The sequence below is a fragment of the Rhamphochromis longiceps genome, linkage group LG17 (genome assembly GCF_057381845.1).
Source record: "Rhamphochromis longiceps isolate RC_006_pf linkage group LG17, R_longiceps_female_GT1.1, whole genome shotgun sequence".
NCBI lineage: Eukaryota > Metazoa > Chordata > Actinopteri > Cichliformes > Cichlidae > Rhamphochromis > Rhamphochromis longiceps.
Window position 1 is genome coordinate 29,325,983 of NC_140573.1, and position 27,270 is coordinate 29,353,252.

The 27,270-nt window shown below is 40.7% G+C and overlaps 1 protein-coding gene across 1 annotated transcript; it reads right to left on the reverse strand.

Moving 5' to 3' along the window:
• Positions 1-1,505: 1,505 nt before the first annotated feature.
• Positions 1,506-23,401, reverse strand: dcn (decorin). Its single transcript, XM_085386219.1, has 8 exons — positions 23,219-23,401; positions 12,869-13,089; positions 7,941-8,053; positions 6,613-6,826; positions 5,345-5,458; positions 5,000-5,093; positions 3,563-3,701; positions 1,506-2,127 (listed from the first exon to the last, which is right to left on the reverse strand). Exons 2-8 carry the CDS (start codon positions 13,068-13,070, stop codon positions 1,927-1,929), a joined length of 1,077 nt encoding a protein of 358 aa, XP_085242345.1. The 5' UTR covers positions 13,071-13,089; positions 23,219-23,401; the 3' UTR covers positions 1,506-1,926.
• Between the last annotated feature and the right edge of the window lie 3,869 nt (positions 23,402-27,270).

Consider the following 27,270-nt stretch of genomic DNA (forward strand, 5'->3'; position numbering starts at 1 on the left):
CACCTCTTACATACCCCACTGGTAATATATTGTACCAGTGAGTAACACAGTATACATAACAGCTCAAAATCACTGTTTTAATGAAAAGCGCTGTTTTAATTTGATGTAATAAGTCACTAAAACCCACCTGATTCTGTCATGATATGTTGAGCTCTTGCAGGCCTGTATACTATAATTAAAATAATTAAAACTGTAGAGAAGTACAGTTTTTATGGTGTGACTCACTTACTGTTGCCAGATGGCAAGAAAGCATTGATGTTTAGCGCGAGCAGATAAAGGCTGCGATAAAAGTGAAAGCAATCGATGACTTTTAAATAATCGAAAGTGAAACATAGTCAAACCTAGATCGCTTATTAGTCTGGTTTTATTCTGAAATGCAGTCAGCTGAAATAATGAAATTGAAATTTTTAGTGTTTGGGTGCATGTGTTTTTCATTTGATAACTCATCGCGCTTTCATTGCATATTTCCAGTCTTTGCCAAGGTTCTCTCTCAATGACATGCCTCCTGTTAGCATTCGAATTTGATGTGAATTTATGTTCCATATAAGTGAAGATTTCTCATGTTTAGTACGTTCGCTTGATCATTTGTGCTATCCAGTGACCTTGGAGCTAACTCTCCATTCACACCAAAGATAATAATGCTAATTCTGGTCATTGTAACCATTAAAAACTGCTACTGTTTCCACTAGTATTTTTATTTTGTTCATGACAACTTAGCTGGAGCCCCTGCTCCGAAAAAAAGAGGAACACGTTTGTTGCTGATATATTAAGTCTGAGCTATGGTAAGTGCTTGTGCATTTAAGCAATGAGAGGTTTTTATACAGCATTTATATACAGCATCTATACATACAACATTCACACCAACATGGTTGCTGCTGGCATGTCAGTCTACATAGACCCTCCAACTTCCAACAAAAAGAATAAAAAATAAAAATAAAGGGAAGGTAAACATGAAGTAGATACATACACGCATTAACACGACAATAAAGAAAGCATCAGGTTCAAGTTGAAAGGAAAAATTAAGAGCATGCATATAAATCTTTGGGCATGGCTTCTGTTTAAAACATATATGATTTATTCTACATTTAACAAGCTATTTTCACCTTGTTTTATGGGAAGCACACACTTGGAACACAACAGGAGATGGAATGTGATGGAGAAAATATATAAAAAGATCCAGAGCTAAAACAACATGGAAGGAAGCACAAGATATCACAAAGCAAATGAAATCACTGCTGCTTTTATCTCTACTTGGATTGAGAACAATTCAAATAGACACTCTGTGTTCTTGAAATGCAGCTTGGTAATATTACACTTTGAAGTCTATTCCTAGTACACAGGCAATATCTACTACATTCTAGTATACCGGTTGTTAAAGGGTAAAACACAAGTTAACCCATTGCTGCCTGCTCTACAGGCCAGCTAATTCATACAATGCTACAGGTCTAAAAGGCGATTAAATTGAGATTTCCACTGAGTGAGATTTTTTTGTTGTTGTTGGGGGGTTTTTTTTGGTTTGGGTTCATCTTTTAATTTGTTGTCCACTGAATAAATTGCACATATTATACACATTAATATGTTACAGCACTTATGTGAACATATATGCAATATTAATGCTTGCGTAACTGGTCCCGTGAATGATGTGCCCTGTGCACGAAAGCGTCACTGTAGTGTGCTAGTAGTTGCAGTAAGCTGTGGGTACTATCGTTGCACAAACCTTGAAGCTGAATATTGAATCTGATACGTTGTGTTTGAGGTCCACAGAGTTTTGAAATGAGTATGCGAATTAACTGTATCATCATTTGTGGAAAGGCAGTGTTGGTAGGGAGTCAGTGTTGTGGGGCTGTTGTCAAACACTCACACATACAAAACTCTCACACACTCATTTACAAACACACACTTCCTTGCAGTGGCATGTAGGACGCTCTACTTCTTCCTGTAGTTGCCGAGCTGGATAGCGGAGCGGTCAAAGACACAGCGGAAGGTGACTGGCTGAACTTCCCAGTAAGGCACGGGGTTGCTGAACAGGCTGATGCCAGAGTACATGGCCTTCTTGGTGTTGAAGCCGGGAGGACAGAAGTCCTCTGTTCCCACAGCAGCAATCTTGTTGGCATGAAGGTAGACCACCTAGAGCAGGGATTAAAATAATAACAACATTCGGTCACCGAACGTGCATGGCAATAATTTGGCTTTTCCAGAATAAAGCAGATTAAGAGGAAAATAATATGTCTCAAAATGAATGATAGCAACAACCAAGCCAGGCTTTTTTCCCTCCTCTCTTCAGAATGTTTAACTAAAAACAGTGGAGAAAAGGACTGCATACATGCTAATCAAGTGGTGTGTAAAAAATATGGAGAACTCAGGAAAATGACAAAGCTGCTAGGCTCTAGGAGCAAAGGCGGGAAAGTGGCATAACATTATAATGTTAATTACAGACTTCAGAGTCACCCTGCTAAATATGTCATCATATACAATGGAAAAGTCAAAAGACAGAACAAAAAGCATGAAAGAGACTTCTATAAATAATTTCTTTGTATGTGGCACCTTTTCTAAACATCTGGTTTCACTAAAAACAATATTGTTGTCCACCTTTCTTTGTTTTTTTTTAATGTAAAAAAACACCCTAAATATCGCAGTGTAGATATTCTTACAGTTGCAATAAAACCTTCTGTTATGCAACTTCTATCAGTCCACATCGGCTGATACATTTCTGCTCATTCTATTGGTAAATCTCATAGAGGGTGTGCTATTTAATGTGCTCCAGCATGCTTACAGTTGCTGCTGCCTCTGCAAGTTTCTCCTTCTCATACTGTATCTGATCGTCATTTAATTATTGCCATGCCACTTTGGGCTTTCCACAGACTTGCGTGGGATGTCTGGGAACAGGAATTGCAGATGAATCACACAATATCCTTTTTGACTCAGAGAATGGAAGTGTCCCAATCTGTGCTGGAAGTAAAGGATTTGTGCAGACTGTGCATAGTTTGCAAATTTTAAAAGTTATATCAACAACCTGGTTCATTTCTTCCAAAAGTCTGGGATGTTTGCTCTTGACAACATTCACAGAAAAAGGTAGTTTGTAATCTAATACGTTTTGATCTATTGAGAAATTCAGGGAATTACCTTAAATGAAGGAGCCTTCTGAGATAAGATTGAAGCAGTAGTTCCACATTTGAGATATCAAAGTGCCAAACTAAACGTTAAATGGCCCGTCTACTTTCCCCCTACTTTCCAGATCAGATTGTATCAGTGTAAGCTACCAACAGTCAATAAACAAACAAAAAATGAATCCATATGACTTGAGTTATGAAAGCCTTGGCTGACTTGTAATCGAGCATTGTTAACCTAAACAACCCAAATGAAAAAACGCAGCAAAGTAAACTTTTTCAGCATGGTTTACATCAGAGAAAAGGAGCTGTGTGTGATCAAACCATAAGAGAATGAGAAACATAACTACAGTGCTGGAAATAAGTGGTTGCAATAACAACCTTCCTTTGATTAAGATGTGTATTGAAAACTGGAAAAGTGCCATAATCCTAACGTTAATCAGATGAGTATGTACCTGGATGTACTTATGGTCGGGCAGGCCAGGAGGCACGCTGGTCAGAGCATTGTTGTCAAGGTGCAGCTCTCGCAGGTGGGGTGCGTTAGCCAATGTGCCGTTTTCCACAGAGCTGATCTGATTGTAGCTCAGACCCAGCCTGCAAGAAAAATCAGGAAGTAGAAAAAAGTAGTACATTGCAAACTAAGCCAGTGACATTCACTCCAAAGTCCTCAATAGCTAATAAAATGAGCTGAAAGGAAGTGAGAGAGATTTACCAGAGGAAATGCGCATGCAGGAAAATATCCACACCTGCTGCAGAGCCCAGAATCTCCCACTCAATTACTTCATTATGAGAGAATGGAAAACAAAAAGCATCTTATGCTCCTCTTCCCTCAACTTCTGCATCAAAGTGTTCTTTGTTCTGGTTTGGTATGCCATCCCTGGCATAATCTGAGCAGTGATCTTATAAACACGTTCTAGTCAAATTTATGAGCAAACCATTTATTTTGATTATCCAGAAACCACTGTTTAGGCTTTAGGGTTTTCCAGACAGAAAATTGCTTAAACAGTAACACTGCAGCTAGTTTTCCAGGTCAACAAGCCAAACCAAAGAGTGGAAACACAATTCGAAAAGGTAACTCATTCAGAAAGGTACATTATCATAAATTATGAGCCACAAGCTTAGACTTCAGCCTGCTGTACAAATGTCTGGTAGCTCTGTATGATATCAGGGATAGCAGATATTCTTGATGTAGTACTCATGTCAGGAATAGAGCTGCACTCATAGGAGCCATGCCCACCAGCTGTCCAAACCTTTTTGAGTGGCAACCAATCAGAAAAAAGCTGCCTAAAGGGAGCAGCAATGATGCAAAAGTGACTGCAGAGAAATGTGACAAAATGTGCACATTCAGAGCTGAAGCTGACAAATTCAGATGACCTAGGATTAATGGAAAAAAGTGCGTGTCTTAAGAGGCTTACTTCAGTCTCCAGTGAACCTCCCCAGACTGTTCTTCTTTATGTACTGCAGAAAAACCTAGCTCTGCAAAACTCAACCAACTCCAAACCATAGGAGAGTGAGTGCCCCACTCACTCGGCTCCCTTCTGACTGCACTCCAGCCTGTCTGCAAGCGACTGCAGGCACCCTCAGCTTAATTATCATTCAATTACAAACCCCATAATAAACTTTTTCCCTCTTACACGTAAATATGTGCCAGTGCTCTACTCTTAAATCCATTTGGGCATCTGCATTTTTTTTTTAAATTCCGGACTCTGGATAGTCAAGTTTTTCTCCTTTTTTCTAAGCATAAAGCATTAAATCTACAACTACTACAACTACTCACGGCCATGTAGTTGCAAGTGGTTAATACTGCATTGAAGTGGTCCCACCTGCACTCACTTTAAAGCTCAAAATGCAAAGGAAATCACAGTTTAAAATGATAAACATATGCATATTACTTTGCCAGGTTATTTAGGCCTTTGAGCCTGTCAGCTGTCAGCTTGGTGATTTTGTTTCCGTCCAGGTGAAGCTCAGAGAGAGAGCTGGGCAGACCTGCGAACCCACAAGACAATAGATCCACATCAAAAACCAAGTGGTATTAAGAGGTAGCAACTTCTATGACTTCTTCAATCTTCTGTGAGGGAAAAAAAGCAAGAAGAGGATATTTCTAGTCTAGGAATATGCAGTATTCCTTCTTTCTTTTCTTTTTACACTAAACCAAGTGTTTCACTGTAAACTAAAATCCAGTCGCATGCACAAATCTTCTTTTAGGAGTTATTTGTGGTAATAGATGAGAACAATACCTTTGGGGACCTCTGTGATGTTAGTGTCTGCAATGCGAATGTAAGACACCCTTTTCAGGTCAGCAAAAGCACCGGCCTCAATTCCTGCAGTTTTCAGAGGATTGGATCCAAGCTCTGAAAAAAAAGATGGAATTGAGGACACATGACGAAAAAAGAGAAATGGATCCCAAATTAGTTCCTCCCTGGATGTGTTACGGGAACAACGAGGGCTGACTAATGAAATAATTCTGTTTGCACAGTCATCTTTCTCCATGCCAGATTTCCTGGTTTGTCACAGACGGAGCATCATTCTCATACCACTTTCACTGTATTTCAGCTGATTGAATCCACACGCTGGCTTTAGTTTAATCAGTGACACAATGATACTTTATTTGTGGGACAGGGAATTTTAAGAGTTAGATATGAGTTATCAAAGTGAGGAGGAAAATAATGGGACAATTCACAGCAAGTTTTGTTGTTAGTTGCCCAGATTTGGAGATTTCAGTAGTGAAAACCTCTTTAATCTTGCAAATATAGTGAAGATAAACAACTCCTGCCTTTTAGTGTTCCAGTACATTTTAATCAAACAACTTAAGTTTGATATTGTTATTATTACAGCAGAAGAATTGATAATTGAACCTAAACACCAAATTCTAAGCTATAAAAACTGTAAGCTCATCATTTTCTACATATATGATTGGGAAAGTGTCACACCAAATTGGGAAGATGTGTTGGTATTTTAGGAGAACGCAGGGAGTTTTGTTACATTTGGCTCTGCCTTATCTTGCTTGTAGGCTTCACTATGCTGAACAACTTTGCGATTTCATGTATGAAATTTGCACAAGCGTGCAATCAGCTAACATTAGAACCGAGCCAAGGGAAAAGCACAGATCCTTCTGCAGAGAATATTCAGAAGAACAGAGACACTATCTCCAAAATTTGGATCAACTCATAGCAAAACAATCTAGATGGATAAACAGCAGTACAGCTCATTGCCCAAATATGCACATTTGATTTGTAAACTGTACATTTCTGCAAAAGAAGTGGGGGTTGTATTTTAAGACACAATAGAGAATACATTAACAGGTCACACACAAAACATTAAATCAACCTTCCCAGAGGCCGTCAAGCCACCAGCTGCATACTCGGTGTGTTTACATGAGCAAGTTTGCTTCTTTTAAAATGTAAATCAGACCTGCTAGCTATTCCTCTGTATGTAATTACTTGAGGGAAGAGCAAAAGAATATGTATAAATATAATGTGGTAACTATATCAGTAAATTTTTATACCCATGACGATGACATGGGACATGCCCTGGAAAGAGGCCTTTTTAATCTTGGTGATCTCATTCTCATGGATGCGAAGCTCCTGCAGGCTCTTTGGCATGTTAGCCGGCATTTCCTTTAGCAAGTTCTTTGACAGGTACAGGCGCTGCAGCTTGGTCAGAGGGCTGAAGGCCTTGGGGTGGATGATAGTGAGTTTGTTGTTCACGAGGATCAGAGCCTGTAAGAGGGAATACAAGGGAAATAATATGATATTCTTGACTGTAAAATGTTTTTATTGCTGCCTAGTGTCTATAACAGTGTTAAAGTTAATTAAAAATGCATGAAATGATGAGTTCAAGGCATTAACAGCAACATTTCAGTCTAGAAAATACAGCAGCAGCGTTTCACATCCAGATCACTGTTTGATATTTATTTATATGGAATTTGAACATTTATTTGAAACTTTACACCTTGGTGGCTTCTAGTTTTTCCACTGAGAAAGTTTCATGGCTATATGCACCATAGGACTGTGAAAGAAATCGTACTTTCCGAATAAAACCGCAACAAAAACAAAAGATATTTTGAACCCAGCAGATGTTGTGGTGGTGGGTGTTATTACTAATGCATTTTCAGAGGAATCTCACTCCTGCTGTTGCCCTCTCTTGGAGCAGACATGAAGCAATATGTGGTATGTGGACCAATCCCCTTGTGAGGCCAGTTACATTACATTGGAAACAGCTCTGGCTGTCAGACTGAGGCATTTATTGCGAGAAGGAAAGCTACGAGAGTTCAGAGGTGTAAGGCTGTGAGGCCTATAGGGATAATGCTTTCCATGGACTGGGGGACTGTGAGAGGGGCAGTCGTGGTATTTACTATTTGTATAGGGAAATGGAGGTGGTGCTTTATGGAGGTGGAGGATCTATCCAACATCAAAAAATTGATTTAATACAAGACTCCAGCTTCCTCCCACCGTCCAAAGACATGCAATTTGTGGGGTTAGGTTAATTGATTAATCCAAATTGCCCATAGGTGTGAATGTGGGAGTGAACGTGAGTGCGAATGGTTGTCTGTCTCTGTGTGTTAGCCCTGCGACAGACTGACGACCTGTCCAGGGTGCACCCCGCCTCTCGCCCTATGACAGCTGGGATAGGCTCCAGCGCCCCAGAAAAGGATAAGCGGAAGCGAATGGATGGATGGATGGACAAGATGTTTCCCAGTGTGGATAATCAAGTTTTATGTTGAAAGACAGCTGTGGTGAGTTTTATAGTTACATAACTTCAGACATTATATAATGTTGGGAATAACAAATGGTTCATGGGCACGCGACCCTGTGAAAGCGAATGATCTCTTACGTGTAGTCCTTTAAGGTTCTTGAAGTCATTTTCCTTGATCTCAGTGATCTTGTTGTTCTGCAGGTCCAGCAGGGTGGTGTCATCTGGAATATCCTCAGGGACAGCCTTCAGGCCTAAAGGAGGCGATTTCAATAAGAACCTGATTAACTGCATGTGTGGTTATGACAGTCAGCAGCATACAAGTGCAATAAATCCATCGGAATGATGGATGGTGGAGTTTGAAGTAAGGCGGTGACAGTGGTGGTTCAGGTGCTGAGAGGTTAACCACACTCTGACCCCAAGAGGAAATGGATACAAAACGATTACCCGCTATTCTTCCCTGGTTTCTGTCCGCCTTTGTCCGACTGTGTGAAAATGTGTAGTGTGTATTTGTGGAACTTTGTGCTGTTGCCAGAGGCAATGTGTGCTCAGCATGAGCTGCAGGAAAGACAGTTTGGACACAGATGTTTGAATGTGATGTCTTGAGTTACTGGTCTTCATCCTGGGAAGGAGGATTTTTTTTTTGTCAGCTAACATGTGTGGATTTTTAAACCATCCCATAAAAATAATCAGATTGATACTGAAAAACATGTTTTTTTGAGCATCACTCAGTTTTTTTTGATAGTGTGGATGAATCGATGATTTCGATTTTTCAAAGCAATAAACAAAAACAGGTGTAGCTGATTTGATGATTTGTTTTTAATTTGAACAGCCAAGAAAAACAAATTTTTCACAATTTCACACATTTAATTTTTAGGTCCTTTAAACTTACAAATCCACATGTGATAACTGTTGTGTGTTTGTCTGCCTTGCAGTGTTACTGAATAAAGCCTCTCCATGATGTCTGTTGCATACTGGCTTGGGAATATCTAACAGTACAGGATGGTGCTTTGACTTTAAGATCTTAAGAACAGACATTCCAAAGGGACAGAAAAACTATTTGATGTGCTGCGAGGCACACATGGTGGAAATGGACCTTGAAACAAATTTCCTTTGGCATTAATGCAACTGCATACCTGGACACTGAGGTCACATGAGATCCTTTTGCTTGGACTTTAGCGCGGCACGTCATGAGCAAATTAAAAAAAAGGCATCTGATGTGAAAGACAAGTTTTCAAAAAAGTTGAATGAAGACATCTAGGAGATTTTTATGCTTCTGTGGTGATACAAAAAAACATACGGCGAGATTCCTAATGGGCAGTTTACATTTGAGAGGAAGAGGCGTAGAATAAACTGTTTAACAAAAAAGGTTACACTCTGTTTCTCCACTCCATACGTATGTCTTGACAAATTTTGGCTCAATAACTTGTGACTACTTCTGTTTGGCTCACCCAAACATTATTTCCTGCTGGTTTGTTTTTCTGTCAGCTTTTCCAACTTGGCAGTGCATGACACATTAACACAGCAGTTTGTGGTCATCATTACATCACTGCACTGTATAGCTCTAGTCTTACACACACACCTTTTATTATTCTTTTCTAAAAAGTCAGAACATCTCTGCTTCCACGGGCCTAAAACTCATTTTTTGATGCCTCTATTGTAAAAGCAACAATTTTGTAGAAAGCCAGCTGGAAAAACTTTCAAAAGGATGTGTTTGTGGTTTCTAATAGAAGCAAAAAATACGCCATATATATTAATATGTCAGGCAAATGACAACTGCTGAAAAATATGGCCTTAACCTAGTTTCCAACATCTGTCATCTGCCTCAGCTAGACACTATTTATTACAATTTACAGTCAACTATCTGGTGACAAATACAGCTTAATAAGTACTCCATGTAACCGGAGGTTTAGAAGAAAAATGGGTGGAACATGTGGTGCTGACTATCCAACAAAATACATGGTTTTATGACGGCATGTTTCATCTGCAGATTCATTTTTTATAATAAGAGTGTCAAATTAATTAAAAACCACCCCTTCAAAACATTTAACTTAAAACTTGGCTAAAAAGGAATGTTTTCTATTTGAGTGTGAATAATGATTTGACATCTCATGTGTGGAAAAAAATCTCGCAAGAAACTCAAAAACATTCAAGATAAAGGGCGTTGTGCAATGATCATGCAATCTGATGTGATTCAAAGTAGTTGAGCCATAAATGACCTGAATATGAACTCCATAAGGCCCAACAAATGCGTTGTTTTCTGGACACGAAGTTTGGCTTAATTAATGTTCTCCATGTGATGTCATGCACGCTATGTTGGAGAGCTGTCTGCCCTGTATGTGATACAATCACTGGTTGCTAGGGACAAATCTGTATCCCTGGACTGGTTAGTAGTGATTCCTGAAGGTTGCTGGCTTTCTCGTGGGTGAAATGAGTTGGCGTGGTTGTCTGTAGTTTTTCATGTTGTTCTGCAAATACTCGCTGCCTAGCTGCCTTAAAAATAAAATCTGAGCCTCGGCACTGCAGCCAAAACATTTCAAAAGTTGCAGGTTTAACTTTGAAGGCAAACGGTCTTCATTTCTGGTTAGTTTTCACAGTTTCACTACAGCTTGGACAGTAGCTGGCCAGTAGGCAACTTTATTACCTCCATTCATACTATGAGAGCACCAATACGCTAGCGACCAAAACAAGGAAGTTTTGGTCAACTAGCTTGGGAATAAACATTTCCCCCTAGAAGCAGGTGGTTACCGGAGGGTCTCTGATCGTTCTCTAAGCCTGTGTGACTGGAGACTTTAAGTTAACCTCATGTGGTTAATGAACTGTAGCCAAGCTGTCAAATGTACTGCGAAAGCAAAGCTTGAAAGAAAAACGCCTCATTACACAATAGCAAAAGTCTAATGTTAAAAAATGTTTAAAATTACAGCATAAATTAACTGAATGTTTCACTTCTTGTTTTTCATCTGTTAGCAATCGGGAAATGAGCAAGAAAAAACTGGGCTTCGAGTTTTGTCCTCACTTCACTAATCACTCAGTTTTATATCAGAGTGATTACAATCTCAAGTGCATGATTGCTTTGGAGTAGACTGGACTAATTTGGAGCCTTACAAAGAATTAATGACACTATTTATGAAATTTCCTGTCGTTTTCTGGAACTGTGTCTGGGAAGGATGAGTTGTCACAGAACCAAATGGCTCTTGGGAAGTTTGGGACTTTTTTGGGTTGTTCAGAAGGGTGTGATGCCCAGGTTGCTCACTTTATACCGTCATATATTTTTAAAAGACAATTAGCTTTACAGGTTTAATGGGGGATTGCGCCATTTTATTACTTGTAATGGAAAAAGAAAAGCTGTTCTGCAGCCTGTCAGCAAAACCTCTTTCTTACAGATATAATCGCAACTTTTGACCCTTACACCGGTTTTCCCCCTGAATGTTTTAACTGTCATCGTGCCAGCAGCAATCAGCCTCACTGAGAAAAATCCAAATCTCTGAGTTCTTTCAGACATTTTATGGCCAGACTTGTGTGTGTCCAAACACATGCAATGTTTATTCCTGTGTGTGTGTGTGTGTGTATCTGAGCATTTGAATGTCTATTGTGGATGTGCCAGCAGATCTGCGGAGCAGATGGGGGATCTGGAAAATAGTGCTGATGCAAGAGTGGAGAATAGAGTTGCATCTTTGGGGAAAGTGCTGCTGCTCACGGCCCCTCTTGGAGTAATGACATAATGGAACTGGTCTCTCTGACCGTCTGTGTTTGTGACTGCCTGTCTGTCCCTTAACCGTTTGAGTCGCCTGCTCGTATTTGTTTGCCTGTCTCCTTATGCTTCTTTTCCAGAATCTGAAACATCTTTTGTTTGTTTATGCGATGTCTGTCTACTCCTCATCCTAGTATCCTCCATTAGTGACACTCCTCCCTGTCCTGCTCCTTCTTGAAGCTCATACTTTCCAAACAAAAACAGGGCCAAAGAATTGTCAAACCGAACTGCCTAGTCAAGCACTTTTACATAATAACCAAATATAAATGAGGTCAGGGACTTTTGTGTGTTGGATTCTGAAAGATGACTGAACCTTTTGTGTATACCATACATGAGATTAGACAAACATGGCAGATGAGGTCCAAACAAAGAAGATGACTATTGAGTAAATTGTTGTGAGTGTGATGAATGAAAAACCCAACTAATAGTAGTTCTAACCTTGGTAAATAAACCATGTAAACTTATAGAAGCACTTTTTGGTTAATTTACGGTACTAGAATATATTTATGAAGTCCAGGTTAACCTTTAATCGCTGCTGCGATTAAAGAAAAGCTGTTATCCAGAAAAAGAAGATAATCTTGTTGTTACAAGAAATGAAATAAGACTTCCAGCATCTGGAAGCAGTTAATGTATCAAAACAAGTTCTCTGGAGGACTGTGCAAGAATGAGTAACACAATACACCCTTCCAATGACCCTTTGGGTTTGGGTGGAGCGAGGAAAGCAAGTGACTTCTTTCAGGCTCTTAACTCCTTCCCCCATAAAGAACATTTGGTGATCTCTCCAGTACCCTTAATGATGAGTTTTCACACCTCTATATATAAATTAAGATGTGGTTTGGCAACTAATAGGGTGGCACTAGTGAACTGTACAGGGAGAAATAACCATCACTACCTGATGCACACCCAATCTTTTTTTAGGAAGCAGGCCTGAAATATGACAGAAAAGAGAAGCTATGGTTACCCCTAGTAGGTGTCTGAGGAGGAAAGAGTTAAAAAATGTAATGCCATGAATGGTACAGTGGAACAAGCTCAGGCATTTTGATTCTAGAACAGGACTGCACATGAAGGACTGAATGAAGAAAACATTTCTTCTCACAAATGTTTAGGAATTAGGCCTTAAAATAGATGTTAGCTGTGCTCAAGCAAACCCAAAAGAAACATGCAAAGCATATCTTTACAGGTGATGGAGTTCTGTTTGTCTATATATACTGAAAGATTTTGGACTTTAACCATGGATAATTCTCATATTGTTTAATCAGTGCTAGAAAACAAGTCTACACAACCATATAAACCACCACTGGGAAGTGTATTGCCTTACCAAGGTCAGAGCACTGGATCACACGCAAGTGGCACTGGCATCTGAAGGGGCATTTAGGGCCTCCAATCACGGGGGGCAATGGGGACTGAGTAACAGGGTCCCCTGACCCCTCATCCATCATGAAGTCTAAGAAGCCAGACTGGCGAAAGGGCAGAGCCCAGCAGGCGGTGACCAGGAGCAGAGAGAGACAGGCAGACCTCATGGTGCTGATAGTAGGGAGCCTGAAATGACACAGAAGGTTTTGGGTGGATACACTTTGAATATAGTCTTTTAGTTTAGAAAATAAGTTTAGAAAATACCAAATTCTGTTGAATTGGATGCTGTTGAATGCTGCAATAAGTCAAAAGCAGACAAAAGAATTCAGTTTATAAGAAAAAGAATAAGAAATGTAGAAGTAAAAACACCTTTAGTTTAGAGAGATTAGTGAGGGTCATCCGACTGAGGGTTCCCTTACAGATACTGTTAAAAATAACAATCATATAAAATAATATATTTTCATTTTCATATTTTAAAATGTTTTTTTTTTACATTGTTACAATCCACGTGTCAGCCTTATTGTGACCATGGTCAAGTCTGCATTTCTACTGTTACTGCTGGAACTAGAGAAGGCTTAACATTTAAACATTTATAGAATGAGATATACAATACAAATGAAATGAAATGAAAGATTTCCTTTATCTGTCCTTTTGGCACCTAAGTTTCAGTCTGTAAGAGAAAATCATCCACTTATCCCCTTCTTACATAGAGCCTTTGTGTAATCCATGTGGATCCCTGGGTACTTTTACACCTACACCACATCAATATCCTATCCCAGCATAACCATGGCCCACGTAGCCTTTCATATTCACACGATGATACCTCCCAGTCCACTCTAGAAAAAACATCCAGTAGTGCTCCATGCTTCTCCTCCTGTATCACCAATACAGCAAACCACTGCAGAATTGTCAGTATTTCTGTAGGTTGTATTGCAAACTTTGCTGAAATTATGAGGTGTATAAGGTGAACAGGAACAGGAGACAATATAGTCTCTTTCATACTGTATCACCAATTCATACAGAGCACTACCCAAACTCACACCGAGTCCTGGCTGTCAGATAGTCCAGCGGTCCCCAACCCCCGGGCCTCGGATCGGTACCGGTCCATGAGTCGTTTGGTACCGGGCCGCGAGAGTTGAGGCTCAGGTGTGAAATGTATTTTTTTCAGGGTTTGTATTGGTTTTCAGCGTTATTTTGTTATCGTTCTTATCGTTAACTCGGTTTTCCTGGGTCTTTTCACGTGTGTTATGAATAAATCTTCTTTTTTTCGGTACCGGTACTAGTTTTATTTTGTTGTATTTATCCGCGACACCTTAAAGGCCGGTCCGTGAAAATAATGTCGGGCATAAACCGGTCCGTGGCGCAAAAAAGGTTGGGGACCGCTGAGATAGTCTACTGACATTTCCTGTATCTTCTCATGATAAATTCACTTGGAAAATCAAAGAAGGTGATCCTGTTGCTATCTAGATGGGAGTATGCTTTCTGCAGCACATACTGCAGATGTCTGCATGCTCCATTCCCAGATTTGGTCTATATGCAAACTACAGAGGGTCAAGAGATGTTTTCATGAGCAGCATCAAGTGGGCCAAGACATTTGCTTTCTCCAGCCTGCCCACTGGTCGGCTGTCTGTTGTGCTTTGGCAGAGTTTCTGAATTTCCTCCTCTATGAGCTCTTACATTTTCAACTTAACCTTCAGCTCCACCCTATCCCTAGACATGAAGACTTCATCTTTTCATTAGGCATTTCTTTCAATGACCAAAGGATTGTTCATAAAGATGTGAGATGGGCAAATGAACTGAATCATTTCTTCAACAGATTTGATTCAGCCATGAGGCAGTCTGCAACATCGGCTGCAGACTCACCCACCCCCACTGCTGCTGTTCCACCTCAGACACTTCACACCTCCTCTATTCACCCTGCTCACTCCCCCCCACCCCCAACTGCAGCATCCAATACACACTCAACACAAGGCTCCAGCCTGTCTCTCTCAACCACCCAGGTTAGGAGGGAACTGAGGAGGATTAATGGCAAGAAGGCAGCGGGTCCAGATGGCATCAGCTCGAGGGTCGTCAGGTCCTGCACGGACCAACTGTGTGGGGTGATGGAGCACCTCTTCAACCTGAGCCTGAGGTTGGGAAGAGTCCCACAGCTCTGGAAAACCTCCTGTGTTGTACCAGTGCCAAAGACTTCACGCCCCAAGGACCTCAACAGCTACAGGCCGGTGGCTCTGACATCCCACCTGATGAAGACCCTGGAGCGGTTGGTCCTGGCTCAGCTTCGGCGCCTAATAAGCTCATCACTGGACCCACTTCAGTTTGCCTACCAGCCTGGCATTGGAGCGGATGATGCCGTCATTCACCTCCTACATCGTTCCCTCGCTCACCTGGAGACCGCTGGAAGCACTGTGAGAATCATGTTCTTTGATTTCTCCAGTGCCTTCAACACTATTCTTCCCTCGGTTCTAAAGGACAAGCTGGTGAACTCTGGAGTGGACCATCACCTCACTACCTGGATCCTGGACTACCTCACCGACCGACCACAGTATGTGAGGACTCAGGGCTGTGTGTCGGACAGGGTCGTCTGCAGTACGGGGGCCCCACAGGGAACGGTTCTGGCTCCGTTCCTCTTCACCATCTACACTGCAGACTTCTCCCACAATTCCACCCAGTGCTTCCTGCAGAAGTTCTCTGATGACTCTGCAATAGTCGGCCTCATCACTGATGGGGACGACAAGGAGTACAGAGGTCTGACCCAAGACTTTGTGGACTGGTGCCAGCTGAACTACCTCCAGATCAACGCCAGTAAAACCAAGGAACTGGTGGTAGACTTCCGCAGGCACAAGCATTCTCCACTGCAACCACTGAACATCCAAGGTATGGACATTGAGGCTGTGGACAGCTACAGGTACCTTGGTGTTCATCTGAACAATAGACTGGACTGGACTCATAACTCAGACGCCCTCTACAGGAAAGGGCAGAGCAGGCTGTACCTGCTGCGGAGACTCAGGTCGTTTGGGGTGGAGGGCCCACTCCTGAAGACCTTCTATGACTCTGTTGTGGCTTCTGCTATCTTTTATGGCGTGGTCTGCTGGGGCGGCAGCATCTCTGCTGGGGACAGGAAGAGACTGAACAGGGTGATCCGAAGGGCCAGCTCTGTTCTAGGATGCCCTCTGGACCCAGTGGAGGTGGTGAGTGACAGGAGAATGGCGGCTAAGCTGTCATCCCTGATGGACAACATCTCCCACCCCATGCAGCAGACTGTGACAGCACTGAGCAGCTCCTTCAGTGGGAGACTGCGGCACCCACGGTGTGGGACGGAGAGATTTCGCAGGTCTTTCCTCCCCACTGCTGTCAGACTCCATAATAAAGACTTTAACTGATCAAGCACACACATCCATACATATGCAATAATACTAAGTGCAATAATCCTTTCTGTCATCGTTGTATTTTTACTCAGTTGTATATAGTATTTGTATTTGTATTCTATTTTTATCTTATTGTATATTTATTTTATTTTATTCTACTGTATATAGTATTTTATTTTATTCTATTCTGTACAGTTGTGTACTGTATTTATTCTTATTGTATTCTAATTTTTGCCTCATAACTTTTGCACTGTCCACTCCTGCTGTGACAAAACAAATTTCCCACGTGTGGGACTAATAAAGGTTATCTTATCTTATCTTATCTTATCTTATCTTATCTTATCTTATAAATCAACATGAAATCCTTTTTGGGGAGATAGTGTGGTCACAAAATTTAATGTGTTCTGTGATTCTGCCAGCAAAACTGTTAATGTCCTGTCCATGAGGTGAACCAAGTACTCTGGTTCCAGTATGTAGCATCAAAGAAGTCCTGGATTACCTCTACAGGCTCATTTTCCATTAATTTTTACCTTTTCATTAAGCGTGTTTCATATTTTTTGCACCTGTTTCTTTTTTTTAATAACCATTTTAGCTAACAGCTGCTTGCGTTTTTACAGTAATTCAAAGAAGATGCATGACAAGAAATTTCATGGCTGCAGCTGTATATCATATCTAATGATCGTTTGCTTGTCGAACACTTCATCTTCTGTATGGGTCTATATCTACAGTACAAGTGGAGTCGCTGGGAGAATCCTACTTCCTTTTTTTTCTATTTCTAAAGATAACCACACACACACACACACACACACACACACACACACACACACACACACACACACACACACACACACACACACACACACGCATGCAGAGTCTCAAAGACCCAGCAATCTGCTTGTCAACCTTAAAGCCAAACGTTCCTCCTTCCCTAGTGGTGCCACAATAATTGAAGGGCACTTTTGAGCCACAGCTGCTAACAAACAATTTTGGAGCTGCTGGTCTGCAGCCGACCTTGACCTGAGCATCATGACCAGGATGATGAAACTTAACAAAAACCATCAGCTGGCCAGGGTTAAAAGTGACTCCGAGGTTGCTTATATGGCCTCTGAGCACACATAGGATGTTAGTGGCCCATATGTTTATTTTATTGGGGTTTTTTTTGTGTGACTGGGTTCATGTTAAGGTCTTCTCAAGTGTGGATGAAACAAAAAGTTTGTTTTAATGTGTGTTAACACAGGTACCTGTGTTGTTTTTTGTACTGTAGTACTTTTTCTATTCTATTATTAGGCATGTCACAATGAAAATACTAGATTTGTTGCTTAAACTATTTTGTAAGCTTTTAAGAGAATGGGAGTGACAGTGAGTGCTGACGTAGTGCAAATCCTGGTTAAGGTTGTGTCGGGTCATGGGGATCATGGCTCAAAGTGACTCTCAACATGAGCAGTAATTATAGTCTCTGTCCACAAAACAGCCACCGATTTGACACACTGTACAGCTTCAGTCCAGCGGTTACAGTGCTTGCATACAGTGTGACCAAGCTTGAAATCACATCCATTCAGAGGGGAATCAAGTTCGATAGGTTCGTTTCTGCCTCTTAACTTTCCTTGTTTTGCTATGAAGTGCAAAAACCAGAACCCCCCCCCCCCCAAAACAAAGCAGCTGATTCTATAGGTTGGAAATTAGAAACTGGAATTGTGTCACATGATCATGTGTTTAATGTCCAGATTCAACTTTCTGTGCTTTAAAAACATGTTGCATTTGTTTTACTTGAATGTGTTGAATGAAAAAGCTCTGGTCTCAGCAAACATCTGATCCAGAGGACAAGTTGTTCCAGTCTTCCAAGGGCTGCGTAATCTTGGCTGTGTTAGGCTCTCATATCTAATCAAAGCAGAAAATTCAATCCAATAAAAACCTCATCTACGAAACTGAATGCAGTGTTCTTTAATTTTGTTGGATTTTGGGATGTAAGGCACTCGTAGGCCAGTATTATGAGTATTATGAGCCAGTGGATGCCAGATCATATGGTACCAAAATAACTATAACCAACATCATGTTGTGCTGTTGACACAGTATCTATAACAAAGTATCTATGTCAAATTGGATGGACCTGTTTTGCATGATAATTCATTTGCTAAAGCATTATAGTTTAACTATTTCAAGCCACTTTGCCAATCTTTTCAGTGAACTACTGATATTGTAAACTCCTTACATCTGGCACATTTCAGAGGCTGAAAACTCAAATTAATCAGCAAAACCAGGTTTATTTAACAGAACAGAACAGAAATGGGCACACATAACCAAGGACTACTGAACCTTATCTGTCTGCTTTGACCTCTGGCCAAAAACACACAACTAGATATACATGAACATGTTCACTGGTGCAGAATTTCAGTTTCCCTGCCATCAATCTGTCAGACGGTGTCCATAAACACTTCAGCATCTTTTAATGGAAGCCAGACATGCAAAAGGAAGAACGAGATGAGAGCAATCTCAAACTGAGCTCTGTTAGCCTTTAACTGCTGCAGCAATACTGCAAACACAAAGCTTACTGCTTACTACTTCATGATTTATATTAAGATTTAGGAGTTGCTGATGATGAGAGTAAAATTATTTGAAACAAACCCAAGAAAAATAAAACTAAAAGCTTTTCAGACAGAGATTGTTCTTTGGGACGTTAACTAAGAAATTGGAATCATAGCTGCAGAATAAACTTTAAGTGGTATTAGCATTATTAAGTTAGGCGTTTTTGGGTCAAGAGGTGTAGAAATTTATAAACTAGTAACTAGTAACTAAAAATTTTGGTCACCCAAAGTCTTTCTGTAAGCTTTAATGTTTACTCTAAAAACCCACAGACACAATGAAAAAGTTAAAATTCAACCTGCTGCACCCCAGGCATTGCTTCCTTAATTACCAGTCTGCTCAGATGCATCTACAGGCCCCGAAGGATTGGCCTGCAAATCTGAAATATGGCTTCTCAAACAACCCGAAGGGCTGTCAGCCCTGAACAGCATGCAGGAACATGACTTGACCCTGCAAAACCCCAGATCACACCAGTGTGTGCATTTCTAATTCCCTCTAAGAAGATACAACTTTCTGTTACAGGATAAATGTGATTCACTTTATCACTTCCAGTTTTACAGAGGACACCACCAAGCTGGAGATACAAACATAACACTAGAAAATTTTATCATTTTGTTCCTAAAATGCAGAAAACATCTTTTATTTCTATTAAAAATAAAAACAAAAAAACCCAACTTTAATATATATTTTTTAGTGATTTAATGTTTGTAAAATCTCTAAATTACATTTCAAATTAAACGCACATGAAAGTGTGAACAAATAGTAACCGCATTAAACCATCTTCCAAACCTCCCTGCTTGATCTTTCAGGTCAGAGTGGCTTTATTCGAGGAACATGACGAATATTGTTGATGGTGTGGCTGTATGCCAGCTTGGAAGGTGACAATGAGAAATTCTTTGTTGACAAAAAGTGGACAGAAACTAATTGGCAAAAGCTGCTAGACAAAAGGTTTCCTGTTATTGAGCTATGAAGCAAACACTTGCACTTTAAAAACAAATGCATGTTTGAGAAACAGTGCTGCAAAAAATGTCCTCATCAGTAAAACAAAGATTAGCATGTGCAGAAGTGATATATAGCCATTCATTGGAACCTAACTTGAGAAATATGTTTGGCTTTATAGTGAGATTTAAAACACACTTGGATCAAGATACTGGTGTAGTAGCAATTTTTAATCGTCGTATTTTACTGCACTGAGACAACTGATGGTTTAATGACTTCCAAAGACTTTGAAAGGGCTTCCAGTGATCATCAAAGGCTTCTCAAAGCATTGACCAAAGAATCAAACTAGGTATAGCAATGTGAAAAGCTCGGGCAACTGTGAAAAGCTTTAATCGATAAGGTTACCATTCAACAATATTTTCTTACGTATCTGAAACCTGGGATTCATCAGTCCAGGCTACTAATGAAAAAAAGGGGGGGAAGGGTTTGACATTTCCTGTGGCGGTGGCATCCTTGTCAGTTCTCCTGTCTTCAACTTTTGTCTCATCTCCCTTCCCTCCCTCCACTCTCCCCTAAAACTGGCCTCAGCATTATTAATGAATCCCAGACAGGAAACGGAGCCTGCAAGAGGGAGTAAAGCAATTTTCCCTTCTATGCTTCGTCACTTTCGATCGACCAAAGTGCAACAGCAGAACAGAAACAGATTCGAGCTTTAAACACCACAGAGCTTTAATTTGAACAAATCAAACCATGATGAACCAATCACCATAAAGCAGACGCTAACTGCCACTCTCGACCCTTGTCTGCTACCTCGCTCCTCTCCTCTTAACTCTCCACAGGCCTGCTCCTGACTTAGCAGAGTGTCTGCAGGCCATGAATCACTGGAAGGTATTTACAAGGCCACAGGACATTTAAAACACATGTGGCCCCTTTAACCTATCAGCAAATGAATATGTTTCCCCCTCCCACATGATTGCACAAACACATATGCTTGATTGATGACTATGGTAAAATTACTGAGAACTTTTAATTCAGCAGTTACCCAACAAGTCAGTGGTCGTTACAGTCAACGAATTTCTGATACATACTTGGGGGATTTTGTGAGGGAGAACATGAACATCTGAAAATATGCACAGGCACTGCCAACAAACAATGTCAGTGCCAACGAGTTCTCTAAAATTAATATGAGTAAAGCCAAATCAGTCTTTCCTTCCGTGTATATCTGCATGATGGGATGTTTTAGGCTCCAAGAAAAACCCAAGGGTTTTTCACCACTATGATTCAAAGTAGTTTCTTCATAGAGAAACTAAAAGTTTCAGACTAAAAAATATAACTGAAAGAACTTCTTGGGTCTTAAAACCTTGCCTGGTGTTTGGAATCAAAGTATGAGAAAGCCAGTGAGTGGTTAAACCACATTTCAGCTGTTCCATGTGAAGAGCTGTCAACCTGCCATCAGCCTCAGTCCCATTATCAAACGTCTGTGCTGTACAGACGTGGACAAACTGCCCAACCTTCTCCACCTTTCTTCTCTTTCCATCTCCTCCTCCCATTTTGTGCTCTCTTCCTTCCTTGCCAAGCCTTTCTCTCATAGCTTTTGGTATTTTCTTTCTCTGTCTGACCCCTTAACTTTGGCCTGAAGGACTGACATGTGGAACTTTCTGGTATTCCAACACACACAGGGGGAAAATACTTCAAGGCTGATGTCCATTCAAGTTCCATTGTTCTTTTCCTTTTTTTGACCCAAACAATTGAATTCCAAATGGAAAAAAATGCCGTCCAGCTTTTAGTTTAAAATCTGGTATTTCTGGTTTCTGGTTCAAACATTAAACAGCTGCTTAGCCCAAGAAACTATGATCTGGAGGAGTACTTTTATTGCTCTGGGTGTATTTTAGCACAATGTGTATGCCTCTTTTTGGCTTCGATTCTATTCTAAGTGACATTTTTCTTTCTGTGTTGTTTCTAAGTTTTCCCCAGTTTTACTCCATTCCATTCAGTGTCATTCAGTGCAGCTGAGCCTTATTAAGTTTTTTTCTCTGCTGGCAAAGAAAGGATGTAATGAGTTAGCTCAGAGTTGTGTGGTGGCTTGCCGGGAAGTCTTCAGACCTCTTTGATAGAGGAAGCTGTACCATTACAGGATTAATGGTGCTGTGTGTTGCCAGGTAGAGGGTTTTTTTCATCTCCTCCTTTTTCATCTCCTCTTCTCACTTTAAGTTGCCCCTAGCAATTTGGGCGCTGCTCTGCTTCTGTGAAAACACAGTTGCAAATGCCACGGCGGACAGAGGAGGTATGTACTGAAAGGAAACAGGTTCACTGAGCAGACAGATAAGGGATTGGGGTTAAAATGGCCTGAAATGAGTCACTGAAATGGAAAGTGTGAGAAGCACCAGCAACAACCTTTCCAATCAACATCTTGACATGCAGTGATGGGCTGAATAAACACAAAGAAATCCTCATTGTTGTCGTTTCAACTTTTTTTCTCCACTCATTTACTTGTAGACTGGCCAATACGCCACAGGGAAAGGAAAAAAAGAGAGAAAAAGAAAGCTAAACAAAGAGAGAAAGAGAGAGGGAGAGGGAAAAATGAATGCAACAAATCAGAATCTTTTCCACTGACGTTAGCAAATAATGACAAAAAGAATTAACCAAGTTAAGGAGAAAGAAAGTCCAAGTTTTCTCCCTTTTCCTCTCTTAAACCCTTCCATAAGCATTGCAAATCTGATTCTATTGCCATGTAAAAATACAACACATTTGAATAATCCCCTGACATATGGGTTACATCTAAACAGTCAACAAATAAGTGGCCAAACACTTCTCTGGTCAGCTGCCATAAAAACCAACAAATTAGAAATGCAAGTTAAAACTGTAAAGTGAGAGAACTTCACACAGTCCTCACTGGTGGATACTTTGGAGATCAAATACGGGGAAAAAATAATACTTTTTTTGGCAGACGAGCGAGGTACTAGTATCTACAGCACTACCACACCCCCTTCCCTAGTCGCTGCTTTCAGAGCTGTATGGAGATTGGACTGGGAATGATTAAAGTCTCATCACAAAGCCAAGAGTGCTGTGGGAACAAGGCTTGGCAACAAATCGGGAATATATACAACACACACATGCACACAGATGCAAAATTAAGTATGAAAGGAGGCACACTTAAACCCACTTTGCCTCACATGTAGACACATGTTTAGAAAATAACATCGTCAGCAAATAATGTCAGTTTTATATAATGGACAAAGAGATGTTCCTAATTCATCCCTATATGTGTAAGCAAGACATTAAATGATACAAAAATCTGAAGAGTTATCTCAAAACTATTCTCAAACTAAACAAATCTGTTCACAGTCAAGCCCAAGTCGTTGTTCTTGAGCTAAGATCACTCATTCATTCTCAGATTTTCATCCTTTATCAGAGTTAAAAGATTAACCTACCTGTTCTCAGTGGAAGCTAGGCAAAGAGAGTGGTTGAGATGAGCTTGACTCCCAAAATCCAGTCGAGCAGGGGGATGAGACTGTGAAGTGGCTGAGAGGGCCTATGGGGTAATTGGACTCGGAGCGCATGCAGCCAAGATCAAGCAGGTGTGCTCTGTCACAACAAGGGGAGGGGAGAGAGAGAGAGAGAGGGTGAGAGAGGAAAAGAGTAGCAGGAGGGAAAGGGGAGTGAGACAGAAAGGGGGAGGGGTCCAACTGCGGAGCTCCTCTCAGGACCGAAACAATTGGTGGAGAACTTCCTTCGTGCTTGTGTGCTCCAAAAACAGCTGGGAATGGAGAAGGGAGGAAGGAAAAGAAGGAGAGAGAAAAAGAGGGCGAGCAGACAGAAAGGAAGAAAGAAGGGAAGATAGAAAGAGAAAGAGGCAGAGTCGAATTAAAGGCGGTGAGCAGGGATTCGTCTGGAAGCAAAATACTGAGACATCTGGTAATGATAGGTCCTCTGTGGAGCTCAGCAGAGAACACTGCACACAAACTCTTTTTCTTTCTCTTTCACGCTCTGTCATTCATTCTCATTCAAACTCCACTGACTACCTCCAGGAAAAAAACACACACACACACACACACACACACACACACACACACACACACACACACACACACACACACACACACACACACACACACACACACACACACACACACAAACCTCTTTCTCCTTTTTAACCCCATTGCCCAAATCTTAATGAGGTTTGTTTAGGCTGCCGTCATGAATCAGGGTGTGTTGGGCTTTACCAGACAAAAATAGAGGAGGAGTCCTCCAATCTTAGTCCTTGGAGAAAAAAAAATTACATTTTTAAAATATATTTTTATTAAAAAGAAAAAAATACCCTGAAACTCATATAGTGTTATTTTAAAAAATGACCACAGCAGCCCACCTATTGCTGTGGTTATGGATGGGGAAAGACTGAGGTAAAGGACATATTAGCTTTCATTTATCTAGCAACAAAACTATTTCACTCTTTCAGGAGCGACTGTGTCCCAGGTGGTGGATCAGTATCCTCCAGTCCACATGTCGAAGTGTCCCCCGAGCAAGATACTGAATACCGAGCTGCCCCTAATGCACGCCATCAAAGTGTGAACGTGTGAAAGTTAGACAAAGCACTTAGACATAAATAAAACCGTTGTAATAATGAGATACGTTGCAGTAAGACTTTGAGTGCTCAAACTTAGTCAGAAGGCCTTACATAAGTACCAGTCCATTTACCATTTAGTCAATAAGTACTTAATATCATTGCAAGGGAAAAACCATAAGAAGGGTAATTGTTACAAAGTCAATAATAATCACTGTAAAGAAATATAACATTTCCCAAATGACCCGAAAGCTGTGGTCTGAGCTTCTCAGATTGTTTTAATAAGCAAAGAATGGTCAGCTGAAGGTGAAGTCTTGGCCTTGATATCTGCTGACTACACCTAAAACACTGAAATATTGGTTTTAGTATCCAAACGTTGAGTGAGATGACGAACTCATTGGTTCCCAGATTGCAATGCACTGACCATTGGCAGAGGGTGGTGAGCATTGAGTACCAAATCAGCCATCAGGTTCAAGAAAACTTCTAATAAGTGAGGTTGTGTTAAATCTTGCCTTTGTTCGTGTTTGATTGGATGAGTGTAAGCATGCTCTCATCAGGGCTTGAGCGGTTCAGTTTTTCAACTTCAGGTGAGGCAGATGTCATCTTATAATCATGACTGAAAGGCAGAAATGTGGTGTTTAGAGAAAGTGTATTGCTGCTGTAGGAAGGTCGCATTAAGTTCAACTTATGCATTACCCAATATCTCCATGTGCAGCCATGTGTTCAGTTGGCAAGCCTCTATCTGCTTCCTTGTAGTAATTTACTCTGGGTCATAAAAGTAGCTATTGTACTTAGAATGGAAATGATGAAACATGGATAAAAGCATTATGTCACAAATTTTATCCCTGCAGAGTTATTTCTGCTTTGATTGCAATAATGAAATCTCAATTTTCCCTCCAAAATCAGTTTATGGCACCAGGCCTTGCATCACCGGTGCCATAACCTGATTTACTGAGAGTGCAGATAAGTTAAGATGATGTATTTACATCTCTCATTTAAAAGGGAAAACACACCTTTTTCTCTCTCGCTTTTTTATAAATTGGGTTTTCATGCATACACAAGTACACCACAGCACCATGGAAAAATGAAAGGGAGGAATTAAGAGGGTATTTAGTAGCCAGGTGCTGCTAACTAAATACACTTGAATAATTGATTATCAGCAAGTAAGTCCACCTACAAAGCAGAAATTTTGGGAGTTTGCTGGTCTGGAGCATTCAAGTTTGTTAAGACAAACCCATTGAGGAAGGGAGCAATGATCTTAGATACAACTGCCAGACTACAGACCTTAGGTAGCATTTTAAACTTTAAAATGCATTTGGAAACAATTAGAAAAAAGCTGAAGTGGCTTGTTTAGAAGTGTTTCCCAGCTTAGGCTTGCAAAGTTGCATCTGAACAAACCACAAAACGTCTGGGACCGAAGTTGAGATGTGTGGCCATAATGCACAGAAAACCAAATACAGCATATCAGTGCAAACACCAACTGTAAACCATGTTGATTTGTGTGTAACAAATCAACATGGTTTACAGTTGCTGCTTCTGTATATTGGCTTAGTTTGAATTGTTCATCTAGACATAACTCAAGGCTGTACTGTACTTTTTTTTATTCATACGACTATATTTGGTGTTATTCAGGTGTTACCCAGTTATTTTTTTAACTCATTCACTGCCATTGACGTCTATAGCCGTCAATGGCAGTGAATGAGTCAATGGGTTTAACTCATTCACTGCCAATGGCTGGCAGTGAATGAGTTAAGTGAGTATATATTATTAAGTAAAATAAGCCAGTGCAGAGATGAACACCTGGGAAGACCTTAAATGAAGGTCTGAAGCTGTTACTTTTCTTTTTTCTCAAATTCATGTCTCTCCTCTTCTTTTCTCGTGTCTTTGTTGAAGTCTTTATTGTGAAAACTCAGCTAATCAAAAAGACATTAGGAGGATACATTTTAGTTCCACCATCTCAGCTCTACACTCTTCCTCTGCCTTTTCTTTGTCTCCGGCTCTTCCTTTTGAAAAAGTATCAGATAGCAGAGGAGCAAGTTCTATCCTGTCTGGCTTACTCTCTCACTGCAAAAGGCAAAGGGCAGACCACACATGGTGCGGCCCCCAAGTGTGTTGAAATGGTCCATCTTTGTCTTAACACTGTACTTTGGAGGAAAAAGCACCAAGATTTTTCTGGTTTTTGTACAAAATAGTGACCTTAACTAAAATCCACGATCTATGCTCTAATGAGACTTGAACTAGAGGAGAGAGGAAGGACACAAGCCAAACACCAGCATGGAAAAAGGTCAGAGGCCAGAAAGATTACAGCATTGTGTGAGGAACTGAAAAAAATCGGGTGTCCAGCACAAAAGCTGAGATCATACCTGGCACATATAGCAATAACTGGATGAAGACAGGGGGAAAAAAACCCCAAACAACCTGTCTGCGGCCTTCAATCTTTGGAAGATGATGGAAAACAGAAGGTGGTTTTGCCGTGACACGTGGCTGTTGTGGAGATGTGGATGTGTTGAGAAGATTTAACCCCTGACCTTATGCTTACAGGGTGGGTGTTTTGATGAAGTCTTCTGCTTTGATATAGAATGCTGAACCTTGCAGCTCAATCCGACCTCCCTCAGGCAGACTACAGTATATTTCTGCAGGCTCAAAGGAGGGTCGGATTACAAACACTAATTAAAGTCAAAAGCAGACGCAAATAAAAAGAACAAGTTTCATGAGACAGAAATATTGATAGGACTTAGAGGTAAGAATAAGCTGGGAGCAGTCAAAAAAGAGATGAAGAAAGAAGATAGGTTTAAGGAAGAGGAGTGCAGAAAGCACATACACTATTACAAGTGGGATTTCAGGTAGCCTATAGCTTTATATTTGTGTGCCTAAAAAAGAGATTGGAAGGTGGCCAGGTTAATCTCTTGTAAAGAGAAGTCA